General features: G+C 35.6%; 1 protein-coding gene across 1 annotated transcript in view; it reads left to right on the top strand.

Moving 5' to 3' along the window:
- Positions 1–26625, top strand: part of Snx13 (sorting nexin 13) — a 149307-nt gene that overhangs the window by 79710 nt on the left and 42972 nt on the right. The window contains exons 10-15 of the mRNA XM_004626552.3: positions 13830–13968; positions 14374–14462; positions 17145–17244; positions 19734–19927; positions 23011–23115; positions 23906–24043. Of these exons, the coding sequence (XP_004626609.1) occupies positions 13830–13968; positions 14374–14462; positions 17145–17244; positions 19734–19927; positions 23011–23115; positions 23906–24043 (765 nt within the window). The remainder of the gene's footprint in view (positions 1–13829; positions 13969–14373; positions 14463–17144; positions 17245–19733; positions 19928–23010; positions 23116–23905; positions 24044–26625) is intronic.

Genomic DNA, 26625 nt, shown 5'->3' with positions numbered 1-26625 from the left:
GCCCACGCTGTTCCTGGGCTGGGACTGGTCCCACCGGCGCAGGTTAGCAGGAAGCTCTCCACACACTCACCGGACCTGGGCTAGGACTGGGTCTCCTGGCTGATATATTAAGCTTGCTCACTACTGAGTTTACTAGTTCTATTTTTGTTTCTTTTTCTGATTATGTATTTTTTTCCACAAACTTACTATGAAGGAAAATTTTTAAGTGGGCTATCTGTTAGAAATACTTTGGTATATAAATTCTAGATCTTTATTTCATTTTTTTGAACTTGGAATTTGTTTTACACATTCATCATCCTTCAACTCAGTCTACCGTTCCTAGGAAAGAATCACTTAATTGTTCTTTGATTTTCTTAGATGTTTTCCTACTTTGTATTATTTTATTATTGTTGCAACCCTTGTCTTTCCAGTCAGTGTGGGTTATCGGATGCAGACAAAATCTGTCTTACTTTGTATTCCTAGAGTCTTTCTTGGAGATGATGGAATTTTATTTATTTATTTAATTTGTTTTTTAGATAGGGGCGCCTGCCCATTAGTTCAGTTGTTTTAAGTACCTGCTTAAACAAAGCAGTCAGGCTAAAGATGCTCTGGTTCGAACCCAGTTTCTCACAGGAAACCAGAAATGCCCTTAAGGCATCTTCAGGCTGGAAAAAAAAAATCCTTCTTGTTTTTTAGACAGGGTCTTTCTATGTAGTTCAGGGTGGCCTTGAACTTATAGTGATCTTCTTACCTCAGCCTCCCAAGTGCTGAGATTACAGGCATGTATTACCATGCCCACCTGAGATAATGGGATATTATTCTTCTTTTCATTTGTCAGCTTTTTTAAATTTTTATTTTTTTAAATTTAGGGCAGGGTCTACAGGGTCTCAGTATGTGGATCTGACTCCTAGTGATCCTTCTGTTTTCAGCCTCCTAAGCGCTGGGATTATAGGTACGCTCCACCATGTCCAGTCTCAATCACTGCCTCAGTGCATGCCAGGGCCAAGCTGGCACAGCAGGCCAGGGATCAGACTCGCCCTGCACTCTGCCTAAGCAGGCACTTTAGTCTGCTGAACCATCTGCCTGACCCTTGTTTGTCAACTTTTCAAATACTAGGCTCTACTAGGTTCTTTCAAAATATATACCACTTACATAATGTAAAAATTCTTATACTGTGGTATTCCACTCCTAAGAGTGTATGCTAAAGAAACAAGTGAGTTTGCAACAATGTATATTTAAGGCCATTCATAGCCACTCTTATTAGTAGAAAATTTAAAGCAATAAATGTCCCAAGTAGATAATTAGCTTAATAAATAATGGAATTTGGTATAACCCGATACTGTGTGGCCATTAAAATTGATGGTAGTGTATTGTTACAAACATGAAAAATTATTGATACCTTTTATATGAGAAAGATAACTAAAAATATTGTGCATATGTAGCTATGTGATCTTATTCTTTCAAAACTCATGTAAATATGTGTATATATAATTTTGGTAGAACATATAACAAAATGCAAGTAGAGAAATTGTAAAGTTTATTTTTTATGTATTTTGTTTTATTTAGCATGAGCATTGGCATGTGTTAAAATACAGACATACAGGTAGGATTTAAAATCACTTAAGTAATGAATGATAATGTATTAAATCCTTTCATTAACAGAAATTATACTTTAATCTTGATCATATCATCATAATATAGTTTTTTGGGGGTGGGGGACTAGGAATCGAACTCATAGCTTTGTGCTTGCCAGGAAGATGCTTATCCTACTGAGCTATCTCTTTGGCCCCCTCATAGTATAATTTTTATTAGTTAATGCAAAACAAAAAAAGCCATGTCCACCAGAATACTCGATTATTTATCACTCTTGAGATTAGGAACTAAGTTTTTTTCCTGTCTGCATTTTTTCTTTAGAATTGTTTTCTTTTAGTGAGCATGTATTTTGTGAAGGACTTAATACACACTCAAAATATTTCAAAGTACTTCAACTTTTAGTTGTTCTCACCGTACAACAACCTATGTCTATACAATCTATGAATTTTTTGTTTTCTATAAGGAACAGGGGAACATAGCCATTGTACTTTGCAATAAAATACTTGAAAATGTTATGTAAAAAGGAATTCATGAGGGATGTCTAGCCTAATATGTTGTCTTGTTTTTACACTTTGCACACCATAGGGCATAATGTGATTTCAGTTCTTTTATTTACTCATATTACTAAGATCTAATTTTGTAGCTTGTTTTTATTTGAAAGTTCAGAACAGCATAGTAATGTCATATTTTAAATATATGCAAAGTATATTGGTGTTGTCCAGTAATGAGTGGTTGTTTTTAAGTAATTTTAAAGTGATATAGATAGTTTGTATTATTTATACGTAATGTGTACAGACACACACACACACACACACACACACACATATTCTTAAATGCCTGTCTGTCTCTGTTGCTTTGTCTGTCTGTCTGGACAAGTAAAGTTCTGTATACTGCATGAGATGGCATAGGGAAGGCCAGTGATATGGGTAATAAAAAAAATTCACTAATAGAAAAGGAATATAGAAGAGACAGAAGTTTATTTAGATCAGGTTACACTGTCAAGAGGGACACAGGGCAAGTTTCCAAGGGAAGAATCTCTGTAGTCAGGATGGGAGATTGAGATTTTGAGGATTTGAGAATATGGAGAAAGAGTCTAGCAGTGAAGTGATTAGTGAATGTTTTTTCCTACATCATTTAGTACCTTATAGAGATTTCAGGAAATCTCTATAATATTGTATTTAAAATTAGGTTCACAATTACAGTTTTGAGGAGACCATTTTTCTGACCAATGGGGAGGTCTTAGGTTTGGATCAGGATGTCTTTTAGACCACTCTTATGTGGCTTTTAGAGAAGATGGGCTGAGGCTCATGGGGAGGAATGAGCAGGCCTTATATCAAAAGGCCAATTTTACTATTGTTACTATTTATGATCTCCTATGCAGAGTGGGATGCCTTTAATTGGAGCTTAGTTGTTAAGGGTTTTTGTTGTCAGTGTGCTGATACTATACTGTCTCTGTCCAGAGTAGATCATACCTAACTGGCTTACATTGCTGTCTACATATAGAGAAGATAAATGAAAATTTATGTAGTTGTTGTTTTAAAAGCCAGACATATGTTTTTATTCAATTCTTGAACTCCCTTTTTATTAATGAAGTAAAATTTATATATGTGAAATATATGTTAACTCTACAGTCCACGAATTAGCACCATATATCAAGATACAGAACTGTTGCATCATATCAAGCAGTTCTCTTTTTCCCAGTTCCAGTAAATCCATTCCCCCTTTACTCAGTAGCAATCCTCTGTTCTTGTCATAAATTACTTTTTCCCATTCATGCACTGTATATAATCATGTAGTATGTACCTCCCCCCCGACTATTTTTTTTTTTTTTTTTTTTTTTTTTTTTTTTTTGGTGTGAAACCGGGGGTTGAACTCAGGACCCTGTGCTTGCCAGGCAAGTGCTTATTCTACTGAGCTATCTCCCTGGCCCAGTATGTACTTCTTTATAGCTGCCCTCTTTTTGCTTAACACACTAGTTTTGAAAATACTTATGTACTCTTGCTCTGTTTTAGTCCTAAGTATTGTATTTCATGAATGTATTATACATTATTTAGTTTTTTATTGGTGTACACTGAGTTTCTCTTTTGCTATTGTATGGGGTGTTTTGAATATTTTTGTGCATATCATTTCATGGATATCTTTCTAGAACAGGGTAAATTGATGTTTAATTTTATATGCAGTTGGTAAGAGAAATAATGTCCACAAAATAGTAGAATAAGAAGTCCCAGATCTCATTCCTCTTTAGAAATAACAATATAACAACAGTACTACTGTATCTGGTTAAAGAAAAACCTTTATGAGAACTGTAGAAACTGGTTAGGAAGACTCAATACCCCAGGCAAGTTGGAGGCCAAGAATAGCCACATTGATATAAGTAAGAAAAGCTGTTTGGTATCAACTGTGTTTAGCCACTGCCCCAAGCTGGCACAACAATAGGAACAAAAAGACCAATTTGTACATTGGGAGAAAAGGAGAAGAGTGGATGTCCAAAGTTACTGCTTTGCAGAGAGCTGCCTGAAGCTCCAGTGTCTTTCTGTCTTGTCTTGAGCTGCTTCTAGGAAGGTAGCATACGTTGGTTACCTGGTGCCACAGAGAACCAGAGAGAGGTCAGAACCTTATGGTGGAGCCAGAGGTCTATAATATCACAAATGAAAGCTGATATGACTCACTGTGATTGACATGAAGTGCCCAGCTCCTGACTTCTTCCATAAGAAGGAAAATGAATGTGTTCCAACTTTTTGGATTTTTCAGGGATGTTCCTGGTGTATCTGTCTCATATGAATTAAAATACTCTAGAAAGTAGGATATTTTGAATGCCTAGAGGCTACCCAAGACAGATCTCTCCATAGATTATTGCAGTCTTAAGAACTTTCACTACTTGACTGGCCAGATAGCTTAGCAGACTAAAGCACCTGCTTAGGCAGAGCACAGCGGCTGAGGTTTGATCCCTGGCCATGTTGGCCCCACCCCCAGAGTATGCTGAGATGGTGATGAAGAGTAGATGTGGTGGCGCAAGCCTGTAATCCCAGCTCTTGGGAGGCTGAACACAGACAAATCACTATGAGTCCGATCTACATAGTGAGACCCTGTAGACCCTGTACTAAATACAAAAAAAGAAAAAAGAAAGAACTTTCATTACTGTAGACACGGTACTAGATGGAACAAAGAATATAAAAATAAACGAATTGAGAAATTAAGTGAGAACGCACGAAAGATGCAGTTCTATAAATGTTTTGAGAGATTCCCACACTCCCTGGGCTGATTAATGAAAGTCCTCTCCTGTATACAACCAATGTATAAAATCTACATAAGGAGGTGTTTTTTATAACATTGAAAGATAGACATAGACAGACATACACACAGTCTCTTTGTAAACAAAAGATAGCAAAAAAACATGGGAACGTGACCCCCAAGTATTAAGTGAATAAATATCCAGAAACTAATCCTAAAGAAATAGATTTGTCGGTCACTGATCAAAAAATTCAAAATAATCATGTTAAAGAGGCTAAGTGTGCTATTAGAAAATATGTCTGGGGGCTGGGGAGATGGCTCAGTGGAATAAGCGCTTCCCTGGCAAGCGCAAGGGCCTGAGTTCGATCCCTGGTTCCGCAAAAAAAAAAAAAAAAAAGAAAAAAAAGAAAAAAGAAAATATGTCTGGACAAAGGAAAATTATGAGGGAAAAAAATGAAATATCAGCAAAGAAATAGTAATTATTGTGGAGCTAAAAAATTTTAAGAATTGAATAAAAATTTCACTAGAGGAGAGCAACAGACTTAAAAGAATAATAATCAGTAAGCTGGAAGACAGGTTATTTAGAAATAACTGACTCAAAGAACAACAGAAAATAATGAAATACAAAGAACCTTAGGGAACTTATGAAACATCAAAGTAAACCAAAATATTCATGTGGACTTCCAACAGCCATCAATAGGAGAATGAACAGAGAGCTTACATTAAGAAATAGTGAAAATGCCTGAAATTAGAGGAAGAAAATGGACATCCACACTCAAGAAACGTGAAGAAGCACTTCACCTACGATGAACGCAGAGGGCTACATAGACATTAAAATGAAATTGTCTAAAACAGACTTACCAGTTTAAAATAGGTGGTTATAATTATAAAATTGTGTATATAAATGTCTTGGTAACCACAAAGGAAATTCCTGTAGAAGATGCATTTAAGACATAAGAAGGAAATCAGTATGTTCCGCTAAAACAATCAACAAAATGCAAAAGAAAAGTGGCGAGAAAAGGACAAAATGCCAAGAAGGAATACAGGAAACCATGGACAAGTACTAAGACACTGTACTATCAGCATTACTTTAAATGGAAATGGATGAAAATTCCTAGTAAGAGACATAAAGTATCTAATGGGTAAAAAACAAGATCCGAGTGCTCTGTAGAAGAGACTCACATTAGATAGATGGTCATATGTAGATGAAAGTGGGAGGTTGGGATGTTCTGTGTAAATGGTTAGGCAAAAGAGAGCAGAGCTAGCCAAACCTAGGAAAATGTCATTTTAGCTCACTATCTTTGGCAAAGAAGGGTGCTGTATGATGAACACTCAGTGTACCATGAAGACCTAGCAATTATAAATATATATTCACATAACAGAGCACCCAAATTTAAAAAGCAGACATTAACAGACTTGAAGGGAAAACAAACGCTAGTGACTGGTAATGAAGCTTTGATCCCCTGCTTTCAATAATGGCTACATCAACTGGCCATATGACAGAAGGAAAAATGAGTACTGCATAGTAGTACTGTAGAAGAGCTGGACCTCACAGACACATAGAGCTCTCCACCAGCAGCAGTAGAGCCTATATTTCCTTCAGGTACACATGGAACCTTTTAGAATATAGATCACATTAAGCCACCAAACAGTCTTAATAAATTTAAAAGAACATTGAAATCATGTAAGTGTGTTTTTTTAGCTATGTGGACTCACACTAGAAAAAAAGGAAATGGAGGGCCGGCCAGATAGCTCAGCAGATTAAAGCGCCTTCTTAGGCAGACTCAGGTGCTAGGGGTTGTATCCCCAGCCTGCTGTGCGGGCCCTGCCCCTGGGGAGCGCTGAGATGGTGATTGAGATAGGGCGACTGGGTGTGGTGGCTTGCGCCTGTAATCCCAGCACTTGGGAGGCTGAAAAATAGGATCACTATGAGCCTGATCTGTGTAGTGAGACCCTGTAGACCCTGACTAAATACATAAAATAAAAAGAAAATGGAAAATGTATAAATATGTGGAAAGTAAGGAACACACTCAAAAAGGCCATTGGGCAGAAATGGCAGAAATCAGAAAATAATTTGATTCAAAGAGAACAAAAATATAAGAAATAAAGAAAAACAGACTTTCTCCTACTATGTTCTCACGACGCAGAAGCCTTCTGTTATCCCAGAGATACAGGGAGATTTCCCTTTACATAAAGCAGTAAATTCTGCAGCATTGACCAGCTAAATATCTTCCAATTCACTTTAATTCTGTTACTGCAGTATATCCCTAGAAAAAGCATGAGGTCCCACAGGGCAAAGGCTCACCTCAGAAGCACTATCCCCTTTTCCTTCAGGTGTCACCCCTGGGCTTTTGGAAGCTCTGACTGACCAGTTCTAATTGAGGTGCCATTACCCTCTTCTCTGTTTCATTTACTTTGGTAGCATAGTTAGTAGGATCCTGGGAAATGCTTGTTTACTTACTTTACATAAAGGATATTACAAAGGTCACATATGAACAACATGATGGAAGATATGCATAGGGTAGGGTATTAGAGAATGGGTACAGTGCTTCTGTGCCTTTTCTGTGCCAACTTTCAAGGACCCTGTACGTGTTTAGCTACTTAAAACTTATGTCTTTCTGAGTTTTAATGGGGGCATGTTAAATTATTGACCATTGTTTTATCAACTGTGTTCAGTACCTCTCCTTTTCCTGAGATACAAGATAAGAATAAAAGTTCTAATTCTAGGATTGCATGGTTAGTTTCCCTGGGAGCAAGCTACCATCCAGAAGTTATAAAGGGGTGTCCAGCCATTAGCTACCTTGTTAGACTACAAAAGGTACTATTCTCACTCCTTAAAGTATTTTGGTAGTATGTCAAGAAACTGGGACAGCGAGCAAATACATCTTTTCCAGTACTGACACCTACTTGTGGGATTCAGCAAAACTAGTGCTAAGAGGTAATTTCATAGCAGAAAAATGCCTTAGAAATAGAAAAATTCTGAAATCAACAGTCTTAACATTACATCTTTAGAAACTGGAAAAAAATAGACTAAAATGGAAATGAAAATTAGAGAACAAATAAATTAGATGAAAATGATAAAAATATTTTAAGAACTTTTATATAAAAAGGTCAAAAAAAGTTGACAAATCCTTAGCTAGAGTAAGAAAAAATAAAACTAGACTAAACAGAAGGGAGGAATTACTACAACTGGTACCACAGAAATAAAAAGGGATTAAAAAACTGCTGTGCGCTACCTTGAACAATTCCAAAAGAGTTACAGAATTACGACTATGAATAATTACATGCTAGCATATAAGATAACCTAAAAGAAATGGATAAAGCTTCAGAAGCGTACTGTCTACAAAGACTGACTCATAAAGGTATCAGAAGCCTGATCCCACCTATAAATAGATGATTAGATCAGTAATCAAATAACTCTTAAAAAGCAAACCCAGAAAAAGATAGCTTCATTAGAGAATTCTCCTAGACATTTAAAGACAAATGAGTACAAGTCTTTCTCAAATTTTTGTAAAAAAATTGTAAAGGAGAAAATGACCAGATAGTGATACTGTACTAAATAAGGAAAACAATGACCAGTTTTTCTGTGGCCTCTTGGTACAAAAGTCCTCAACAAAATACTAAGAAACTACATTCAGCAATACACTGAAAGGGTTAAATATCATGACCTCATGGGATTTATTCCTGGATTGTAAGGGTGGCTCAGTATATGAGTCATTTTAATACACCACAGTAACTGAATAAAGGATGAAGAAAACAAAAGTAAACACTCAACAAATAATTAGTAGAAAGAAATTACCTCAACACCGGGAAGGCCATTTTTAAAAGCCCATAGCTAATGTTATAAAAAAAATGAGCCTGGCAACAGTGTCTACTCTTTGCTACGTCTGTTCAACACAATACTAGAAAACCTCCCAGAGCAGTTGGACGTGATAAATAATAAGTAAATTTTATCTGTCTATAGATGACATGTTCATCATTTAAAAAGTTAAAGATTTCACAAAGACTCATTAAATCTAATAATCAAATTTAGCGGGGCTGGTGAGATGGCTCAGTGGTCTAAAGCACCTACTTAGAACATGCTTAGCAAAGCACAGGGACCACGGTTCAATCCCCCAGCGTCACATGCCAGCCAGCCCCGCCCCCTGGTGGGCTGAGCTGGCCACACACACTCACACACACACACACACACACACAAATAAAATAAAACACAAAACGGTTTATCTTAAAAAAAAAAAAAAAAAAACAAATTTAGCAAAATTGCAATTCACAGAATCACTCAAAAATCAGTTACATTTCTGCATAATGACAAAAATTCATTTTATAAATGTTAAATTAATAGAACAATTCAAGAACAACAGAATACTTAGCAATTTACCAAGAGGAAAGAATGATACACTGAAAAACCATAAAACAGTGCTGAAAGAAATTAAAGATGACAGGTATAAGTAGGAATTCATCCCAGGTTGATTTATCAAAAGATGTAATACTGAGAACATGTGTATGTTACCCTACAACTTAAGTATAATTCCTATCAAATTTCAGTGACTTTTGGGTTTTTTTGTAGGGCTGTTTTTCCCTGCTCAGAAATAGATGCACACATACATAATATACCTACCTACCTACCTACATACATACATACTATCCTAAAATTCATGTGGAATTTCAGAGGACTTTGAATAGCTTGGGTAACTTGGTGAGTGACTTAGCAAGATCCTATCTGTCCCACAATAAATAAATGAGGGTATAGCTCATTGCATCGGTCCTATGTTGAATCTCTAGTACTTATTTAAATTTGTGGCCAGTGTTAGCTGTAAGTCATTTGCTTTGCTGTATGATGCATTGTTGCCTTGGCTGACTCTAATGTTACTCTTTTTAAGCAACTAAATATGGTTTAAACTGTGTTAAATCTACACTGAACTTATTTAAAATTGATTAACATTCATCTCAGTGTGCCCTTACCCTTAATGGAGTCATATTTTCCAAAATTTTGTGTCCCACTCTCCTGAATACTCTTTTGCACTTGTACGACTTTCATTTTACACATCTTTAAACACCCTGTGTCTTAGCTCATTACCTTGCTTAGTGCCTTACTGGAAAAATTGAGGCAGTCACATGAGAACTTTCATAATGTCCTGTTAACTCATCTTTTGGCTTATGTGCATCTGTGCACATTTTCTTCTGTGATTGTGGCTCATGAAGTAACAGATAGTTGGGCCTTATGTTCTTACCCAGTCTACCAGTGTATCTTTTAATTGGAACATTAAAACTATTATATTAAATGCGCTTACTGAAAAGCATGTACTAATTTTGGTCATTTTGTTATTTTTCTTGTGTTTGATTCATTTCTTTTTCTGATGGGTTTTACCTACTGTCCTAGTCACCTTCAGTGTTTCCTTTGACCTTCTATTCACTGAGTGTGTTTTGTAATGCTGACTTGGTGGTCATGAATTTCTCTGGTTTATACCTATCGAGGAAGGTCTGTAAGAGGTTCATTTTCAAAGGAAAGTCTTGTAGGGTATAGTGATCTTGAGCTTGAGCATTTGTATTTCTCAATGCTATGATTTAGTATTTAAGTCCGACAACTTTTAATATTATTTCTTTGAACTGAAGATTATTTTTGGCATTTGACTATGATATGGTGTGGAGAATGTCTTTCTGGTTGTGACAGTTTTGACTTCTAAATGCATCCCTTTCCTAGGTGTCCCTGTCATACCCTAGATTTGAGAAGTTGTGTGAAATAATTTCACTGAATAGATTTTTTTTATTCGCTTAGCTACCCTCCTTTAGGCTGGTCCTTAAATTTGTTCTTTTGGAGTTCTCTAGGAGCTCCTATTTAGTCTTTTCATTGTTTCTTGTTCTTTTTTCATATTACTGAATATTCTTTTCACTAATCTTGTCTTCGTGTCCTAATAGTTTTCTAATTCATTTTGACTGCTTCCAAGACTTCCAATTGAGTATTGTCATTGTTGTTGTTGTGCATGTGCAAACTTTATGTGAAATTTCATCCAGTTCTCTATCTGTTGGATCTGGCTTTTGAAGGAGGAGGCATTTTATGGCATTGTTTTCTCCTTATAGATGTATTTTTGTGTTGAAGTTTGTAGATCAGTTGTAATGGAAGTCTCTTCCACTGTGGTATGCAGATCTCTTAGAGGTTTTCTAAGGAATGTGCCCTTGTTTTGGGGTGTGACTCAGCGTTAGCGGCCTCTCAGCTTCTTCAAAATACAGTTTTAGGGTAAGCCCTTCATAGCATTACCTGGAAAGAACACCTTTTTAATGCACTAAAAAACTCTCTATTGGTTCACTAATCCAGGAAGAGAAAGGGCCTGTAGGATATAGTGATCTTAAGCTTGAGAATATTCCACAGTGGGTTTGTATTTCTCAATGCTGTGAAAAATGTAGACTAGGCTAGGAAAAAAAGGACAAAGTAGAAAATCAGAGTAAAATGGAGAAAAATAAAAAAAGGGAAAAGGAAGAATGGGTTTTTTTTCCCCTTAAAGGTGAAAAACAGTAGCTTTTAATGATAACATTTGTATACAGGAAAGAAGGAGGTTTGAGAGATTATGTGAGGGAAGGAAAGAAAAAAAGAATAGGGAAGAGTATATAAATGGAAAGCAAGAAAACAAATGGGGAGATTGCATCTATATATAATAAGTTTGCAGAAATGCAGAAGACCCTCCAAACAATCCTTGGTTGTGGAGAATGTAACAAAAAGGTAAAACACTTTAGCTGGAAAAGCAATACTTAATACTTGTAAACAGCACCTATATGATCCCCCCCCCACACACACACACAAAGAATAAAAGAAAACAGATTTTAAGGTTAATATACACAAGGAAACAAAGAAGGCAGAAGGGTGATTTGAGAGGGTATCAGAAGGGAAGGAAAGACAGAAGGAATAGAAGTAGAAAATGAGAGGATACAGGAAGATTGAGCCAAAGCAGTAATTAGCACTTGTAAATACATAAACAGACACACACTCAGGCTGTACAGAATGAAACACCAAAAACACTGTAAAAGCTCAAACCAAGTTCATTTCTCCTTGTAGTAGTGCGCATATTGGAGTCAGTGCTTGGATGCTACCTATTAAAAGACACGGCATGAAATTTTGAAGTTTTTAGTCTGGAATTCTCCATCTCTGTTTAAGTAGGAAAGGCTGTTTAGAGCAAGGAGGCTGATCTGCAACTCTATGGTTCTAGATGACAAGTACTCAAGTAGCCCACCAGTAGCTGGACTTGTTCACACCTAACAAGGTAACCTTTGCTTGTACCTGGAGATGTGAAGCTAGAAAATCCTGGCTTTGTGCTGCATCTGTCACTCCTGTAGTCCTTGGACAGATCCAGAGTATGGGCCTTAGCACCGTAGATTTCCTGATTGCTTTTGGTGGGTAGTGTCTATGCATTACTTCTATTTAGTCTGAATTCTTATGAGTACAGCAGAGGTGCATGGGTACGCAAGTCTGTGTTTGTCTCAGGGGGCTGTAGGAGTTCAGCTTTCCTCTGGTCCTGGCAGGATGACCCTAAACTCAGATACTCTCTCATTACAAAATCCCTGGCAGCTGAACTGCCACTCTAAACTGCCATTGCTTTTTTAAAGTGACCACTTCCTTCCTATAGCACAGTGCTTTTATATCCCAGCATTGTAGGAAATGTGGGGACTTTTTGAGCCCATGAGAGGGACTTACTAAAGATGGCTTCGCACTTCAGTCTCTCCAGTCCATCTCTTCTCTTTTCAATTTCCATTCACTCCCTTGATGATCTCCCTCTATTTTATGGGTTTAAATATCATCCACCTATCAGTGACTTAGAAAAGTATTTGTTTGCCTAGTTTTCCTTCCTGAACTTTATGTATTTATTTATTCTATATTTTAGGGAAGGGTCTACAGGGTGTTCAGGGTCTCATTACTAGATTGGACTCCTAGTGATTATCCTGTTTACAGCCTCCCAAGTGCTGGGATTACAGGTGCGCGCCACCGCGCCCAGTCTCAGCCCAGTCTGGATTGACATCTCAGTGAGCCCTGGGGGCGGGGCTGGCATAGCAGGCCCAGCCAGCCGGGGGATCAAACCCCAGCCCCTGTGCCTGTTTGCAGGCACTTCAATCCACTGAGCTGTTTGGCCGGCCCCTTTCCTGAACTTTTATGTCCAAAAGCATGTTTAATGTCTCCTTTTGGATGTTTATTAGTCAGAATCAAGGTTTTACAGTCTGTGCTTCCTCGCAAGCCTTCTGATCTCCTTGATGTGTTCTCCATCTTTATGGTATCTGTATTGCTCCAGTTGTTTAAACCAAAGCACTTTTAATTTGCACATCTGTCTCCGTACCTGCCTGCCACTGCTCTTCATCTAGGCACTGTTACCATCTTCTGAATTATTAGCTGGTCTTTCTCCTGCTCTTGTGCCTACCTTCACTGTGTTTTTATATAGCATTGATGTGAGTCTGTTTTATTTTAGGTCACAGAATGTTACCCTTCTGTTTAAACCTCATGTAACTTTTTGCTTTCCTTTAGCGTGAAAGCCAAGCACTGTCCTCTACTGCGGGGATTTGTTCTCCACTACTGTTAAGCTCCTACAGGCTTCCACCCTTCTTTATATGTCACCAATATTGGGGTTTTTCTTTTTATTATAAGCACTGAATATGTAGCATATGGTGCCTGGCACATAGTAGATTTCTGTTCTCAGATTTTCACCACTGTAATCAAATACTCAGAAAAAAAAAAAATCTTGAAGTAGGAAAGCTTTATTTTAGCTCACTGTTAAAGAGCTTTCAGCCCATGGTCGGCTGTCTCCAATGTAGGAACATCTTGACAGAAAGACGTGGTAGATGGAAGCTTCTTAATTCACGGGGTCCAGGATGTATAGAGGAAGGGGACATAGATAAAATATAATCCCCAAGGACCCACTGTTAGCTGTAGAAAGCATGCACCTCTCAAGCCAGTCAAACTGACTCTCCAAATCTGTGGTTCCAGCGCTCAGGATTCAATTTTTCCCTTAAATAATCTCACATAATTTATTAATTAATTTTATTTTCAGATCCGTGATTCAAATTGCAATTATGAGGCCTTTATGAACATTATTAAATTGAGTGACAATGTTGGAGAGCTAGAAGCAGTTAGGGATAAGGCAGCAGAAGAATTACAGTATCTTAGATCTTTAGATACAGCTGGTGATGGTAAGTGATTTATTTAAATAAAGACTTTTCTTTAAGGATTATTATATATTTAAATAAAATTTTCGTTTACTGAAACGCATTTACAGTACTGTTTTTGCCTGAACTAAATCTTCCTTAGTATGTTAACATGTGCCTAGATTAAAAGTATTATTTTCTGAATGAGGAATGCTACTATATCTACTATATCTAATGTTACTATATCTACTGTAACTCATGCTACTATATCTAGTGTATAGATAGTAGGCATGATGTGGCTTTAATTAAATAATTTTAATTTACAGTTACTTTTTAATTGGATAAAATTGCATATTTATTGGTTATTTTGTTAAATCACAATAAGTACATAAAGTATTTCACTAGTACCATTATTCCTTTGTAACTCATAATCAATTTGTTTATTTTTAGATATTAACACTATCAAAAATCAAATAAATAGCCTACTATTTGTAAAGAAAGTGTGTGACTCAAGAATACAGCGGTTACAGTCAGGCAAAGTAAGTATTCAAATACTTTCAAATTAATGCTTAATTTTAAGTGTTTGGTAGATTTAAAATTCATGGTACATGATAAGGTTCTAATGCTTTAAATAAGACTTTCAGGGGCCGGGGAGATAGCTCAGTGGAATAAGCGCTTCCCTGGCAAGCACAAGGGCCTGAGTTCAATCCCCGGTTCCACCAAAACAAAAGCAACAACAAAAAAAGACTTTCAGAAAAGCTTTCTTGTATGTGGTGTAGTGTGAGTATTTTTAAAGCAATAAACTTATTTACTAGAAAAAAAAAAGCCTGAAGAATGCTCAAGTAATTCAATGTTTTACTTTATATAATTTATTAATTCTGTTATTTAGTCATTTACTTATTTAGTATTTGAATTGAGTGCCATATTAGGTGAACAAAATAAACCAACTCTTTCTGGAGCTACTTTTAGTTCACAATCAAAATAAGTAATAAGTTTTTAGGTATGATGGTGCATGCCTTTAATCCTAGCAAATGGAGTGGCTGAAGCAGAAGGATCAGAAGTTCAAGTCTAGCCTGAGCAACTTAGACCTTATTTCCAAGTAAAGCAAAAAGGACTGGGAATATAGTTCAGTACAAAGGCCCTCTGTCCAATTCCTAGTACCACTAACTAGGTAAATAAATAGCATGCAAAGTCACTTTTTCCCCTCAGGTTATGATATCTTACATGAATAAAGTGGGATACAAAAAATAGTTAAGATAGTTTTTTTTTTTTTTTTTAATAATTTATTTAGTACAGGGGTCTCACTATGCAGCTCAGACTTATAGTGATCCTCCTGTTTTCAGCCTCCCCAGCACGGGGATCACATACATGTGCCACCACTCCTGGTCTCGGTGGCTGCCTCTCCACTCCTGGCGTCCCAGGGCTGACATGGCATGTGGTATTGGGGGTCAGACCCCAGTCCCAGCGCTTGCCTAGGCAGGTGAGATACATGTTTTAGATAGGTACTGAGCAGTTAGGTAATATATGGACTATGGATATAGGAAAATCTGTATAGCATGAGAGTCCTCTGATTTTGAAGACTTTTAGACAATGTGAATCAAGTATCATGGCTCTGAGACAGTAATACACTAGATATGTTAGAGCATGTCACTACAGTTTGGTGAATGAATGAGGGATTGTACTAGGAGTAAAGTTATAGAAGAACCTGGGGTTAGATTGTCCATGGTTTTTACTGGCCTTATTAAGACTTCTATTTTTATTCTAATTGTTATGGAAATACATTAGAGATTTGCCATAGCAAGTAACATAACCCAACTTAAGAGTTAAAAAGTGATTGACTGTGTAAAAAATAGACTATAGTGGGATGGTGAGAGTGAGGATGAAAACAGAGACCATTTAGCAGATTGCTGTTCTGAACCAGGTAGGAGACCTCTCTACCTCTCTAGATGTAGTGCTCACAGGATTTGCTGATGGACTAAATATAAATATGGGTAAGAAAGGAAATAAGGGACTCAAAGGTGATGCCAGGCTTTTTAGCCTGAGCAGCTACATGAATAGTGGAGCTATTATTGAAGTGTAGAACTGAGGGTGTAAAGATTCGGAAGAAAGAATCATATTTTAATTTGCAATCCCTGTTAAAAATTCAAGCAGAGGGCTAGGTAGATAACTCAGCAGCTTAAGCACCTGTCTGGCAAGCAGAAGGTCTTGAATTCAATCCCAAAACTGGAAAAGAAAAAAAAAATTAGCAGATGCGCTCATTAGCAGTGTTAGAGAGGTTTGTGGGTCCTCACAATTATTGAATGTTTATTTAATGCTAGAGACTGGACGAGGCCAAGTGTAACCGTGAGTGTAAGCAGTCATATAATTGGCAGTTTTCAGTTACTTCAGTGAATACAGTTAACACGAAGAAGCCAAAGAGTAAATTGCTAGTAAAATTTCAGGAAATCTTGGGGTGGGTGTTGTCTTAAGAATCAAGTGTAGAAAGTGATTGAAGGGAAAGGGCAGCTGAGCTCGACCATGGGTTTGCCACCCTGTAGTTTATTGTGGATCCGGTGAGAGCAGTTTTGTAAAGTACTGAAGAAACCTGATTGGAGTCTTATCAGATAGGCGGTTGAGAGAGGTGAACTACAAACAGTAGTGGTAGTAGAGTTTTCTGTAGGAGAGAGAAGAAAATTGAAGGTTTAAAGTGGAAAGTTAGTACTTTTAGTTCTTAGTGTAATCACAATTAGCTCTGGATTTATAGTTGAAAATTTTATTTGTAATCCATTGGTTTTACAGTTGTATATTTAATTCCTTAAGGAATGAATAAGTATTTTTTAGTCTTGACTTTAGTTTGCTACCTGAATTATAACTTAAACATTACTAATAAAAAGATAAAGATTTAGATTTAAAATAGGTCCACATTTTGACATGCATATGTATTGTACTTAAATATAACCACTTTATACCTGTGAAAATTCTTCTTAGAAGTGAAGAATTAATATGGTTTAATTTGTACCTTTTTTCTTTAGCCAGTTACCTTATTTAAATCTTAGTGATCTTTTGGTGTCTTTATTTAAAACTCTTGTTTGCCCAAACACTTTTTTTATAATGAATCCTTTTAAAATATAAAATTGTGTTTAGAAGCCTATTCTGCTTTGAGTATCAAGCTTTATTCACCCCTTTGAGTATCAAGCTTTATATAGGTTAATATATTAACCTATATTCTCATCCATCTGTAGGAAATAAATACTGTGAAACTGGCAGCAAACTTTGGGAAACTTTGCACAGTCCCATTGGACAGCATCCTTGTAGACAATGTTGCACTACAGTTTTTTATGGGTAGGTAAATTCATTTTATTTACATAATATAGCCGTTTAGATTTCAAGTATTTTTATTGTGGTAAAATACATAGAAATGGATAATATCTTCATTACTTTTAAGAGTATTTAAGTGATGCTACATATACAGATACAGACAATTCCCCATCTCTAGAACTTCATCTTGTAAAATTGAAGCTCTCTATCCATTAAGTTGATTGGCTTACCTCATCTAGTGTAATGTCTTCAAGACTCATGCATATTATTGTAGTGTATGACAGAATTCTCTTCTAAGGCCAAATCATATTCCAGGGTACTGGCATGTATGCATTATGTATGTGCGGTCATGCATGTGCTTGTATATGTACAGAGATATACTCTCAAACCCCTAGTGTTTTGCTTATTCATCAAGGAACTCTTAGATTGTTCCTGTGTTTTAGCTAGCATGAATAATACTGCCATGAATATATGTATCCTTTCAGTTCTTTTGGAAATATCCTAGAAATGGAATTGCTGAGTCATATATTAATTTTATTAATTTTTTTACATACAACATTTTTTCCATAGCAGCTATCTGATTTACATTTCTAGCACAGTTTACCTTCCAAGCCTTTCTGTACATGTTTTAATTTCTTCAGTAGACTCTATAGAGTTCCAAGTAACCCCACAGATTCTACTAATATAATCATTCTGTAGGTGGAGAGATAGATACTCCCATGTCTTCCTTAAAATTTAAAAAAAGAATTTTTTAAAAAATTATTTTGTTTTAAGGTCATACTATGCAGTTCAGACTAGTAGTGATCCTCCTGTTTTCAGCCTCTGCCCTGGGATTATAGGTGTGCACCACTACGCCCCAGACTCATCCCAGGCTCAGCCTGCCCTGGGGTCTGGACCAGTGCATCATGTGGGACCAGGGATTGAACTTTGGTTCCTGTGCTTGCCAAAGCAGGTGCTTAATTCGCTGAGATATCTTGCTGACCCTAAAATAATTTTTTTTTAAGTTAAAAAAAATTTCTTTTAATTTCTTGAAATCAAGCAGTAATATTCAACCTTACATAACTGTATCTGTTAATCTGAGCAACAGATTTGATGATAAAAATAGTTAACCTATCAACCATTGTTAATCAGCTATTTTTGTTTTTAAAATCTGTAACATGTATGTTACCGTTTTTGTCTTTGTTTCTGATTTTTGTCCTTTTGTTTTTACTTTTCAAAATAAATAAAATTTTTTATATTGTATTTGGATTGGTTTTATTTTGTTTGCCAAATTAGATGGCACCCTTTATTCTCTGGATTATTATTCTTTAGAAGCTGTGGAAATAGCAGTTTATTTCAATTGATGGAAGTATATGCTTGTTACAATAATTGAGCATTTGCTGAACTGCTTTTCAAAGCAGTTTATTTTAAAATACACTCTAGGAATCCAGGCATGGTGGTGCATGTCTGTAATCCCAACACTGTGGAAGATGAGGCAAGAAGATTGCCAGGAGTTTGAGGCCAGCCTGAGCTACATAGTATGTTCAAGGTCAGCCTGAACTACAAAGTGAGACTCTTATCTCAAAAAAAACAAAAACAAAAACAAAACCCTTTAGGAGATTTTAGTATGAGTTTAAATTTGCTGAGAAAGCACTTTATTGAAAATACATAGTGTGTATGAATAGCCTCCTGCCCCTCCCCCCAGTAGTAGAGTGAACGCACAGGTGCTGGGCAAATACTTTAGCCCTGGGCTACAGTCCTGCTCCTCTTAAAGTGTTATGTTGAGACTCAGTCTGTTCTTGAATTTCCTGCCTCATTCTTGGAGTAACTTTAATTATAGGCATTTGCCACTGTGCCAAATAATTATGCTGTTTAACTATTTTTTACTCATGTGTGAGTAAAGGACTTTTTAAAGCTTTTGGTAGTGGGGGGCTGGTCTTTTGAGATAAGGTCTCTTTATAGTTAAACCTGACCTGGAACTTAACTCTGTAGCCCAGGTAAGCCTCAAACTTACAGTAGTCCTCCTGCTTACTTCCTGGGTGCTAAGATTAGGCACACATCTGGGCTGTTTTCATATTATATGAAAATTTTATATAGGAAAATTTCATCATACATAGAAAATTTCATCATACATGTATTTATCATACATGATCAGAAATGTACATAGTTGTTGAATTGTTAATACTTTTAATGTGTCTAGTAAATGCATATTGTTACTAGTAATCTTTATTCAGAGATGTTAAATGTAGGTGAAATAGTTTACTTCTGATAAAGCTTATGTAGCAGATCTGTTCACCAGAATTTTACCATATACAATGAGGTTTTAAAATTTAGAAGTGTGTGCTGCCCTTTGTATTTCTGTTATTTAGCTTAACAAACTTGTAACTATTTTTTAACTCAAATATTTGCTAAGCATTTTTAAAATGTAAGGTTTCCAGTACTTGATATTAAATCTTTGCTTAACTTGTTATGCTGCTACATGGGCTCAAAATTGTGTAACTAATGTCTGTCATGTGTTGGGTTTTGTTTGGCAGATTACATGCAGCAAACTGGAGGTCAGGCACATCTTTTCTTCTGGATGACAGTAGAAGGGTACCGGGTTACAGCCCAGCAGCAGTTAGAAGTTTTACTAAGTCGTCAGAGAGATGGAAAACATCAAACCAACCAAACCAAAGGTCTTTTAAGAGCAGCTGCTGTTGGAATTTATGAACAATATTTGTCAGAAAAGGTGTGGCTGTATTTTGATAACTTTTTTTCTTTGGCAATATTTTTGATAACAATTCTTTAATTCTTGCAGATTTGTGTTCCTTATGCCAGGCATAATTACTTCAGAAACACTGACTCATTTAATCCCAAGAACAATCTTGAATATGTATTTTTATAATTATTGAAGTGAAGATTCTGATGTTTAGAAAACTGAATTACAGTAATATGCTCAAGGTAATAAAGATACTGACCAAGTCAAGATTGAAGATTATATACACTTTAGATCAAAAGATACACTAGGTCGAAAGTCAAAGGATGAAAAAAGAAAACATATAACAGTAAATCAAAGAGCTAGAATGGCTATGCTAATATCAGAAGAGTAGAATTTAATATATAAATGTTAGAAACATTTATGCAGTTAAAGTTCTGAAATACATGAAACACAGATGTATAGAATTGAGGGAGAAAGAGACATTTTAGCACTAAGGGAATGTGTAATATGTTTTTATAATGGATAAAATAATTTGATGTGAAGTCATTAAGATTATATAAGTCAAAAAACAAAGCAATTACACTTAAAACATTCATATGAAGAATGTTTCTCTTCATAGCAAAATACACTTTATTTTCAAGAATATATGGGATGCTCTCTAGGATAAAATACCTGCTAAGCCATTAAACAGGTTTCATTTAAAGGTGTTGAAGCCATACAAATTATGGTTTTTAATCAGAATGAGAGTAATAGAAGGAAATCTGAGAAATCAGTACTTAAAAGTAATTTTTTTTTTTTGTATTTTAGGGAATGGTCTACAGGAAGTTCAGGGTCTTAGTACTAGATTGGACTCATAGTGATCCACCTGTTGTACAGCCTCCCAAGAGCTGGGATGGCAGGCATGCACCACCATGCACCGTCCCAATTGCCATCTCATTGTGTCTCTGGGGTGGGGCTGGCACGGCAGGCCAGGGGATCAAACCCCCAGCCTCTGCGCCTGCTTGCAGGCACTTTAATACGCTGAGCTATTTGGCCAGCCCTTTAGAAATGAGATATTTCTAAATATTAAAAAAATTTGAATTTCATTTTCCTTTTTTTTTTTTTTTTTAAACTAGCAAATAAAATTGTTTTTATCATGTACAACGGATGCCTTGAAAATGAAAAAACATTGTATAAAGACTTATGGGATGCAGCTAAAACAGAAGAAAAGTCCATAGGTATAGAAATGGGGTCTGCTATAGATATGATAGTGTATATATCAGAAAGCTAGAGGAAAGGATTTTTAATATTTTGCCACAAAGAAGCTATAAATATTTGAGGAGGTGGGTGAATATGGTATGGTTTGAGCTGTGCAATTATATATATGTTAACATCACATGATGACTAGCCCTTAAATATGTAGTTCTTATGTGATAGTTGTTTGAAAAGTAAACTTAAAGAAGGAAAAAGGAAGATAAACCTGAAATCAAAGCCTATAGGTTTTCACCTTGAAAATCTAGAAAAATAAAGACAAAATAAATCCAAGGCAGATAGAAGGAACAAAACCAAAGATTATAATTAGAATGAGAATCAGTAAAATAGAAACGATTACGAAAAATTAAATCTAAAAGTTGATTCTTTGGATATATCAGCAGTGTTGACAAACCCTTAGCTAGAGTGACCATAAAAAGATGACAGAAGGTACAGGTTATTATCAAAATCATCAAAGATGAGATATCCCTGACCATACAGAAATTACAAAGGATGCAAAAAGATATTATGAACTTAGTCAAAGTAGAAGAAATGGATAAATTTCTAGGAAAAACCAAGTTGTTAGACTGACTCACTCAAGAAGGACATAGAACGTCTAATGGGGAAAGTGATGAAATTAATCACTATAAATGATCCCTCAAAGAAAAGCCCGGCCCATTTTGTTTCACTAGTGAGTTCCCACAAACATTTTAAGAAGAAATAATAAACTGTTCAGAAAATAGAGGAGAAATAACTGCCATTTTATTTTATGAGGGATTATTTTGATTCTGAAAACCAAAGAAATAGATCACTTAGAAAACTAGAGATTACTATCCCTCAATAATGTAGACAGAAATAGCCACAAGAATCAAGATTAGTATGCTCACTGCACAATTATTAATGGCTATGCCCTTTATGCATGTTTGATTTCATGCATGAATGTCATTTAAAAACTCATTAATACATACTAAAATTTTACCTTATGACATATACCCAAAGTAGTTTTTAGAATAATCATATAACAAACATGCCATCCATCTTAAGTAACCAAACATGTATTACTGCACCTATGAAGCTCCTTATGTACTTGTTTGTCCTTATAATGTTTTATGCTTTCTTCCTGATAAAGCCACTTTCCTGAATGTGGAGCTCATTATTCACTTGCTTTCCCAAGTATTTTTATTATTAATGTGTATTTTTCAAACAATATATTGTTTACATTTGTTTTTAATCTATAACTGGAACACTAGCATTTTGTTTTCCCTCTCAGCACTTCACTGAGATCTGTATACATCAGTGCATGTAGTGAATACTTTACTTTCACTGAACTATTTTACTGCATAGATATTCAGGAGCTTATTTCCTTGTAATAAATGTCTGTTTTAGCATTGGGTAAAAAGGTTAAGAAAAGTGCAAAGCCCATAGTCGGTCGGGTACCCTGTATAAAGGTTGAAAGTAGTATGTTTTAGTATCTAATGGTGATAACTTAGGGTTATCTACTGTGAAGTCTTTTTGAAGACTTCAGTTTTTGAAAAATGATTGCTTGAGGTGTGTCACTGAAATACATATATGGTAGTTTCCTTTTTACTAGTAAATTAATCTTGGCATGATATTAATTCTTACCAGTAGGATTATTGAGAAGTGTAAGTAAGATAAAGAATGACTGTGGACTACAGGCTGTAGTCATTTCTGTGTTTTTCCCTTGACTGTTGGTGTTAGCAACCATGATTATGATTAACTTCTTGTTAATCACGAGTGTTAGCAGTCTGTCTTTCACTTTTCCTGGGGTATGTCTCTTATTGTGGTAAACGCATTAAGTTTTTAAGATGGTGAGCCATGTTTACAAGTTGAAGGAAATTTAGAATGTTATTCTCTGTTGTTAGGCATCTCCAAGAGTTACGGTTGATGACTATTTAGTGGCAAAATTAGCAGATACTTTGAATCATGAAGATCCAACCCCTGAAATCTTTGATGACATTCAGAGGAAGGTATTACATATTTTATATTTCTTGAAAAAAAATGTGTTTTTCTGTGTGCGTGTAGTTTTTTCAAAAAGTTACTGGAACATTTAAAAAAGAATGGTAACTTGGGGCCAGCCAGATAGCTCAGTGGACTAAAGCGCCTGCTCAGGTAAGTGCAGGGACCACATGCCCTGCCAGCCCCACCTCCAGGGCAGGCTGAGCTGGCCAGAGTCTGGATGTAGTGGCACACACCTGTAATCCCAGCGCTGGGCGGCTGAAAACAGGAGGACCATCAGTCCAAGCTGCATAGTGAGACGCTGCAACAACCAAATACATTAAAAAAATGTTAACTAAAAATACTAGTTATAATACTTTTCAGGTACAAAATATAACTAGTAGACAAGTTTTCTTTTGTTTATTTCTTTGACTGATGAAACATTGGCTTGCTTTCTTTGAACCTGTCTGAAGAACCAGCTATTCTAGTCTTGAAATTTAATGCATTGATGATATATAAATAACACATCACAAATTCATTTTAATATGAGCTATTACATGTACTTGTTTCATAGGGAACACTGCTTGATAGAACATTATGGATAATCCACTGTCATGTGCTTGTGTTGCCAGAGGATCCCTTTACCATCTAATTTAGCTACTGGTGGGATCAGAAAAATGACTCGTTTTAAGATAGTCTTATGATTGTTGACGTGTTTAGCAGATGTTTTATAGCAAGATCTCAGTGTAGCTTTTGAAGTCTTAGTGAAAAATCACCATGTATTTGTATTAAACATTGACTATCTGGATTTATTTCAACAAGGTATATGATTTGATGCTACGAGATGAAAGGTTTTATCCTTCCTTCAGGCAGCATGCCCTGTATGTGCGCATGTTAGCTGAGCTGGACATGCTAAAAGATCCCAGTTTCAGAGGATCAGACGATGGGGATGGAGGTAAGGTGGCACGTATTTCATTGTGTGTGTTTGTATCTACTGAAGATTTCAACTCTTAATGTTTCTTTGAGTTGTGTCATTCACATACTTTTATGGTAGTTTCTTTTTTACTAAGAAGTTAACGTTAGAATAATAGTCATGCTTATCAATAGGATTATTAAGAAGAGTGAGATAACAAGGAATGACTATGTAACACAGATTGTAAAACAATATAAAAAATTGCAGGTGTTTTTCTGTCTTTCCTTTTCCAAATCCTACATTAGTGATGGTAAACCCTTTAGAGACTGAATGCCCAAACTGCACCCCAAAACCCACTTATTTATCTCAAAGTACCAACACTGCAGTTATACTTGCATACTGAAGTTTTAGTTTAGAAAAAGCTACTTATCCAACGTTTGGCTGTTGGGGTGACTTGGCTTGTGTTGACAGAAGGGGCTGTGCATGCCTGCTGTGGCCTGTACGCCATGATTTTGCCCCCAGTGTCCTGCGTAGTAGGGAAGACTTTTCATCTGGCAAATGTCACATTCCCATTTATTCAAACCTTCAGCTTTTTCAAATGTGGACACTGAGACCTGTCACTCTGTTCTAGTGTGAAAAACAGACTTTTTGAATCAGAATATGTAGGTTTTAGCTCACTTTTATGCTAATCTCCTGTGTGATTTTAATAAACACACTCAATTGCTTTAATATGTGATTTAAAATAGTATCTACACATTATATGGGAGTAGTTTTTGATCCTGTAACAGAAGAACACCTTCCAAAGTCATTTACTTTTTCTTCTCCCTTTTTTGTTTTTCCATGTTTTGGTTCATGATTTTTTTTCTTCAGTTAAATCAGCTTTAAAATGTATTAGAAGTTTTTCTTGTCCAAAATTCTTGGGATTGGAAATTTTTCAGATTTTATGGTTTTTTGATTTGGGGTATTTGTGTATATTTTACAGTTGTGCATCTCTAATCCAAAAACCCATGAGTATTTCAAAGTCTAAAACTTTTTTTTTTTTTTTTTTTTTTTGGTGGAACCAGGGATTGAACTCAGGCCCTTGCAGTTGCCAGGCAAGCACTTAATCTACTGAGCCATTACCCGGCCCCTTGAAACTTTTTGAATATCATGTTGAAGTCATAAACTTTTGGACTTTAAAGCATTTTACATTTCAGACTTTTGGATTATGGGTTCTTGATGATATCTCCTGTTTTACTAAAATCAGACAGTTCTAAAAAAAAGTTTAAATTATGCTTTTTCTCTTACATTTTCATTTTAGTCATATTATTTTTCTCATTTGAGGAATGCTTTTGTGTTCTCATATTAAGATATTTAATAAGTTATTGATGAAATTTAGCCAGGATTCATTTTATGCTATATTTGTAGATCTTATTATTGATCAAAATCTTATTCCTGAATCCTCCTTTTAACTTACTTATGGTGGGAAGATTTAAGAGGTTAGTATACCAGAGAAGAGATAGGAAGGACATAGTTGAATGAGGAGGAGAATGACATTTGCCTACCCATTTTATATAGTGCGTTCCTGTAACCCAAAGGATAATCTCAGGTGAAATTTCTTCTTTGCTTTTGTGATCTAAAGTATGAGGAACCAAGAAATACTTTTAGGCATTTGGAGTTGTTTAAGGAAGAAGATAATACAAAGTGCCTCTTTGTACAAGTAAATATAATCTTGTTCTTTGAAAACCCATTAAGAGCACCAAATTTACAAATAATTTCTTAAGAGTTTATAAACATGTATTAACCTTACCTGCATATAGATATTGCCTTACAATAGGTTTATTTCTGTTTTTAACACTTTAGTTGATAACTTACTTATGTATAAAGTAAAACCCTGAGGGAAGAGATGAATTTAATATCTTTAATTGACTTATTCACTAATATACATACATACATACATACATACATACATACATTTATTTTGGCAGAACTGGTGATTGAACTCAGGTCCTTGCACTTCCAGCCCAGTGCTTATTCTACTGAGCTATCTCCCCAGGCCCCACTAACATTTATTTAAAACATTAATTTTTTGTGATATTTTTAAAAACTGGCATTGTATATGTAGTTATAGATATCATATGGTCTATTAGTTGTATATTAATTTAAGAACCTAAACTTGCAATGTTTCTCACCTAAATCTGCCAAGAAGTGATTTTGGTAGTTTCATTTAAAATCAATCTATTTATCCCTCACACTAAAGGATACAATTATTTGTAAGGTTTCTTTTTAATTCATTGAGACAGAATTTGTCTCTGATATTTTCTAATGGACTTAATTCTGCAGTGTTTCTCTTATGGTTACATTATGTTGGACAACTTGATATAATCCTATGAGAATATTTAAGGATTGCTCTTCTCCAGGACAATTTTTTTCATATACCAGCTTTCAGGTGTGTGTATGTGCATATATATTCATTGAAGTGCCTGTTTGACCTAGGAATTTGAGGTTTAAGAGGTCAGGTATTTGGGAATAAACCATAATTTTTTTTCACTGTTTTCTGATGTCTTGGCTTATATGACTTGTAGTCTTGGTGTTTGAACCTTTAATAAAGTGACTTGCTTCAAAAGGTTTTTTTTTTTTTTTTTTTTTT

This window comes from Octodon degus, unplaced genomic scaffold (assembly GCF_000260255.1).
Source record: "Octodon degus isolate 3935 unplaced genomic scaffold, OctDeg1.0 scaffold00015, whole genome shotgun sequence".
NCBI classification, from domain to species: Eukaryota; Metazoa; Chordata; class Mammalia; order Rodentia; family Octodontidae; genus Octodon; species Octodon degus.
The sequence above is the reverse complement of the archived record's forward strand: the minus strand, read 5'-3'. Positions and strand labels throughout refer to the sequence as shown.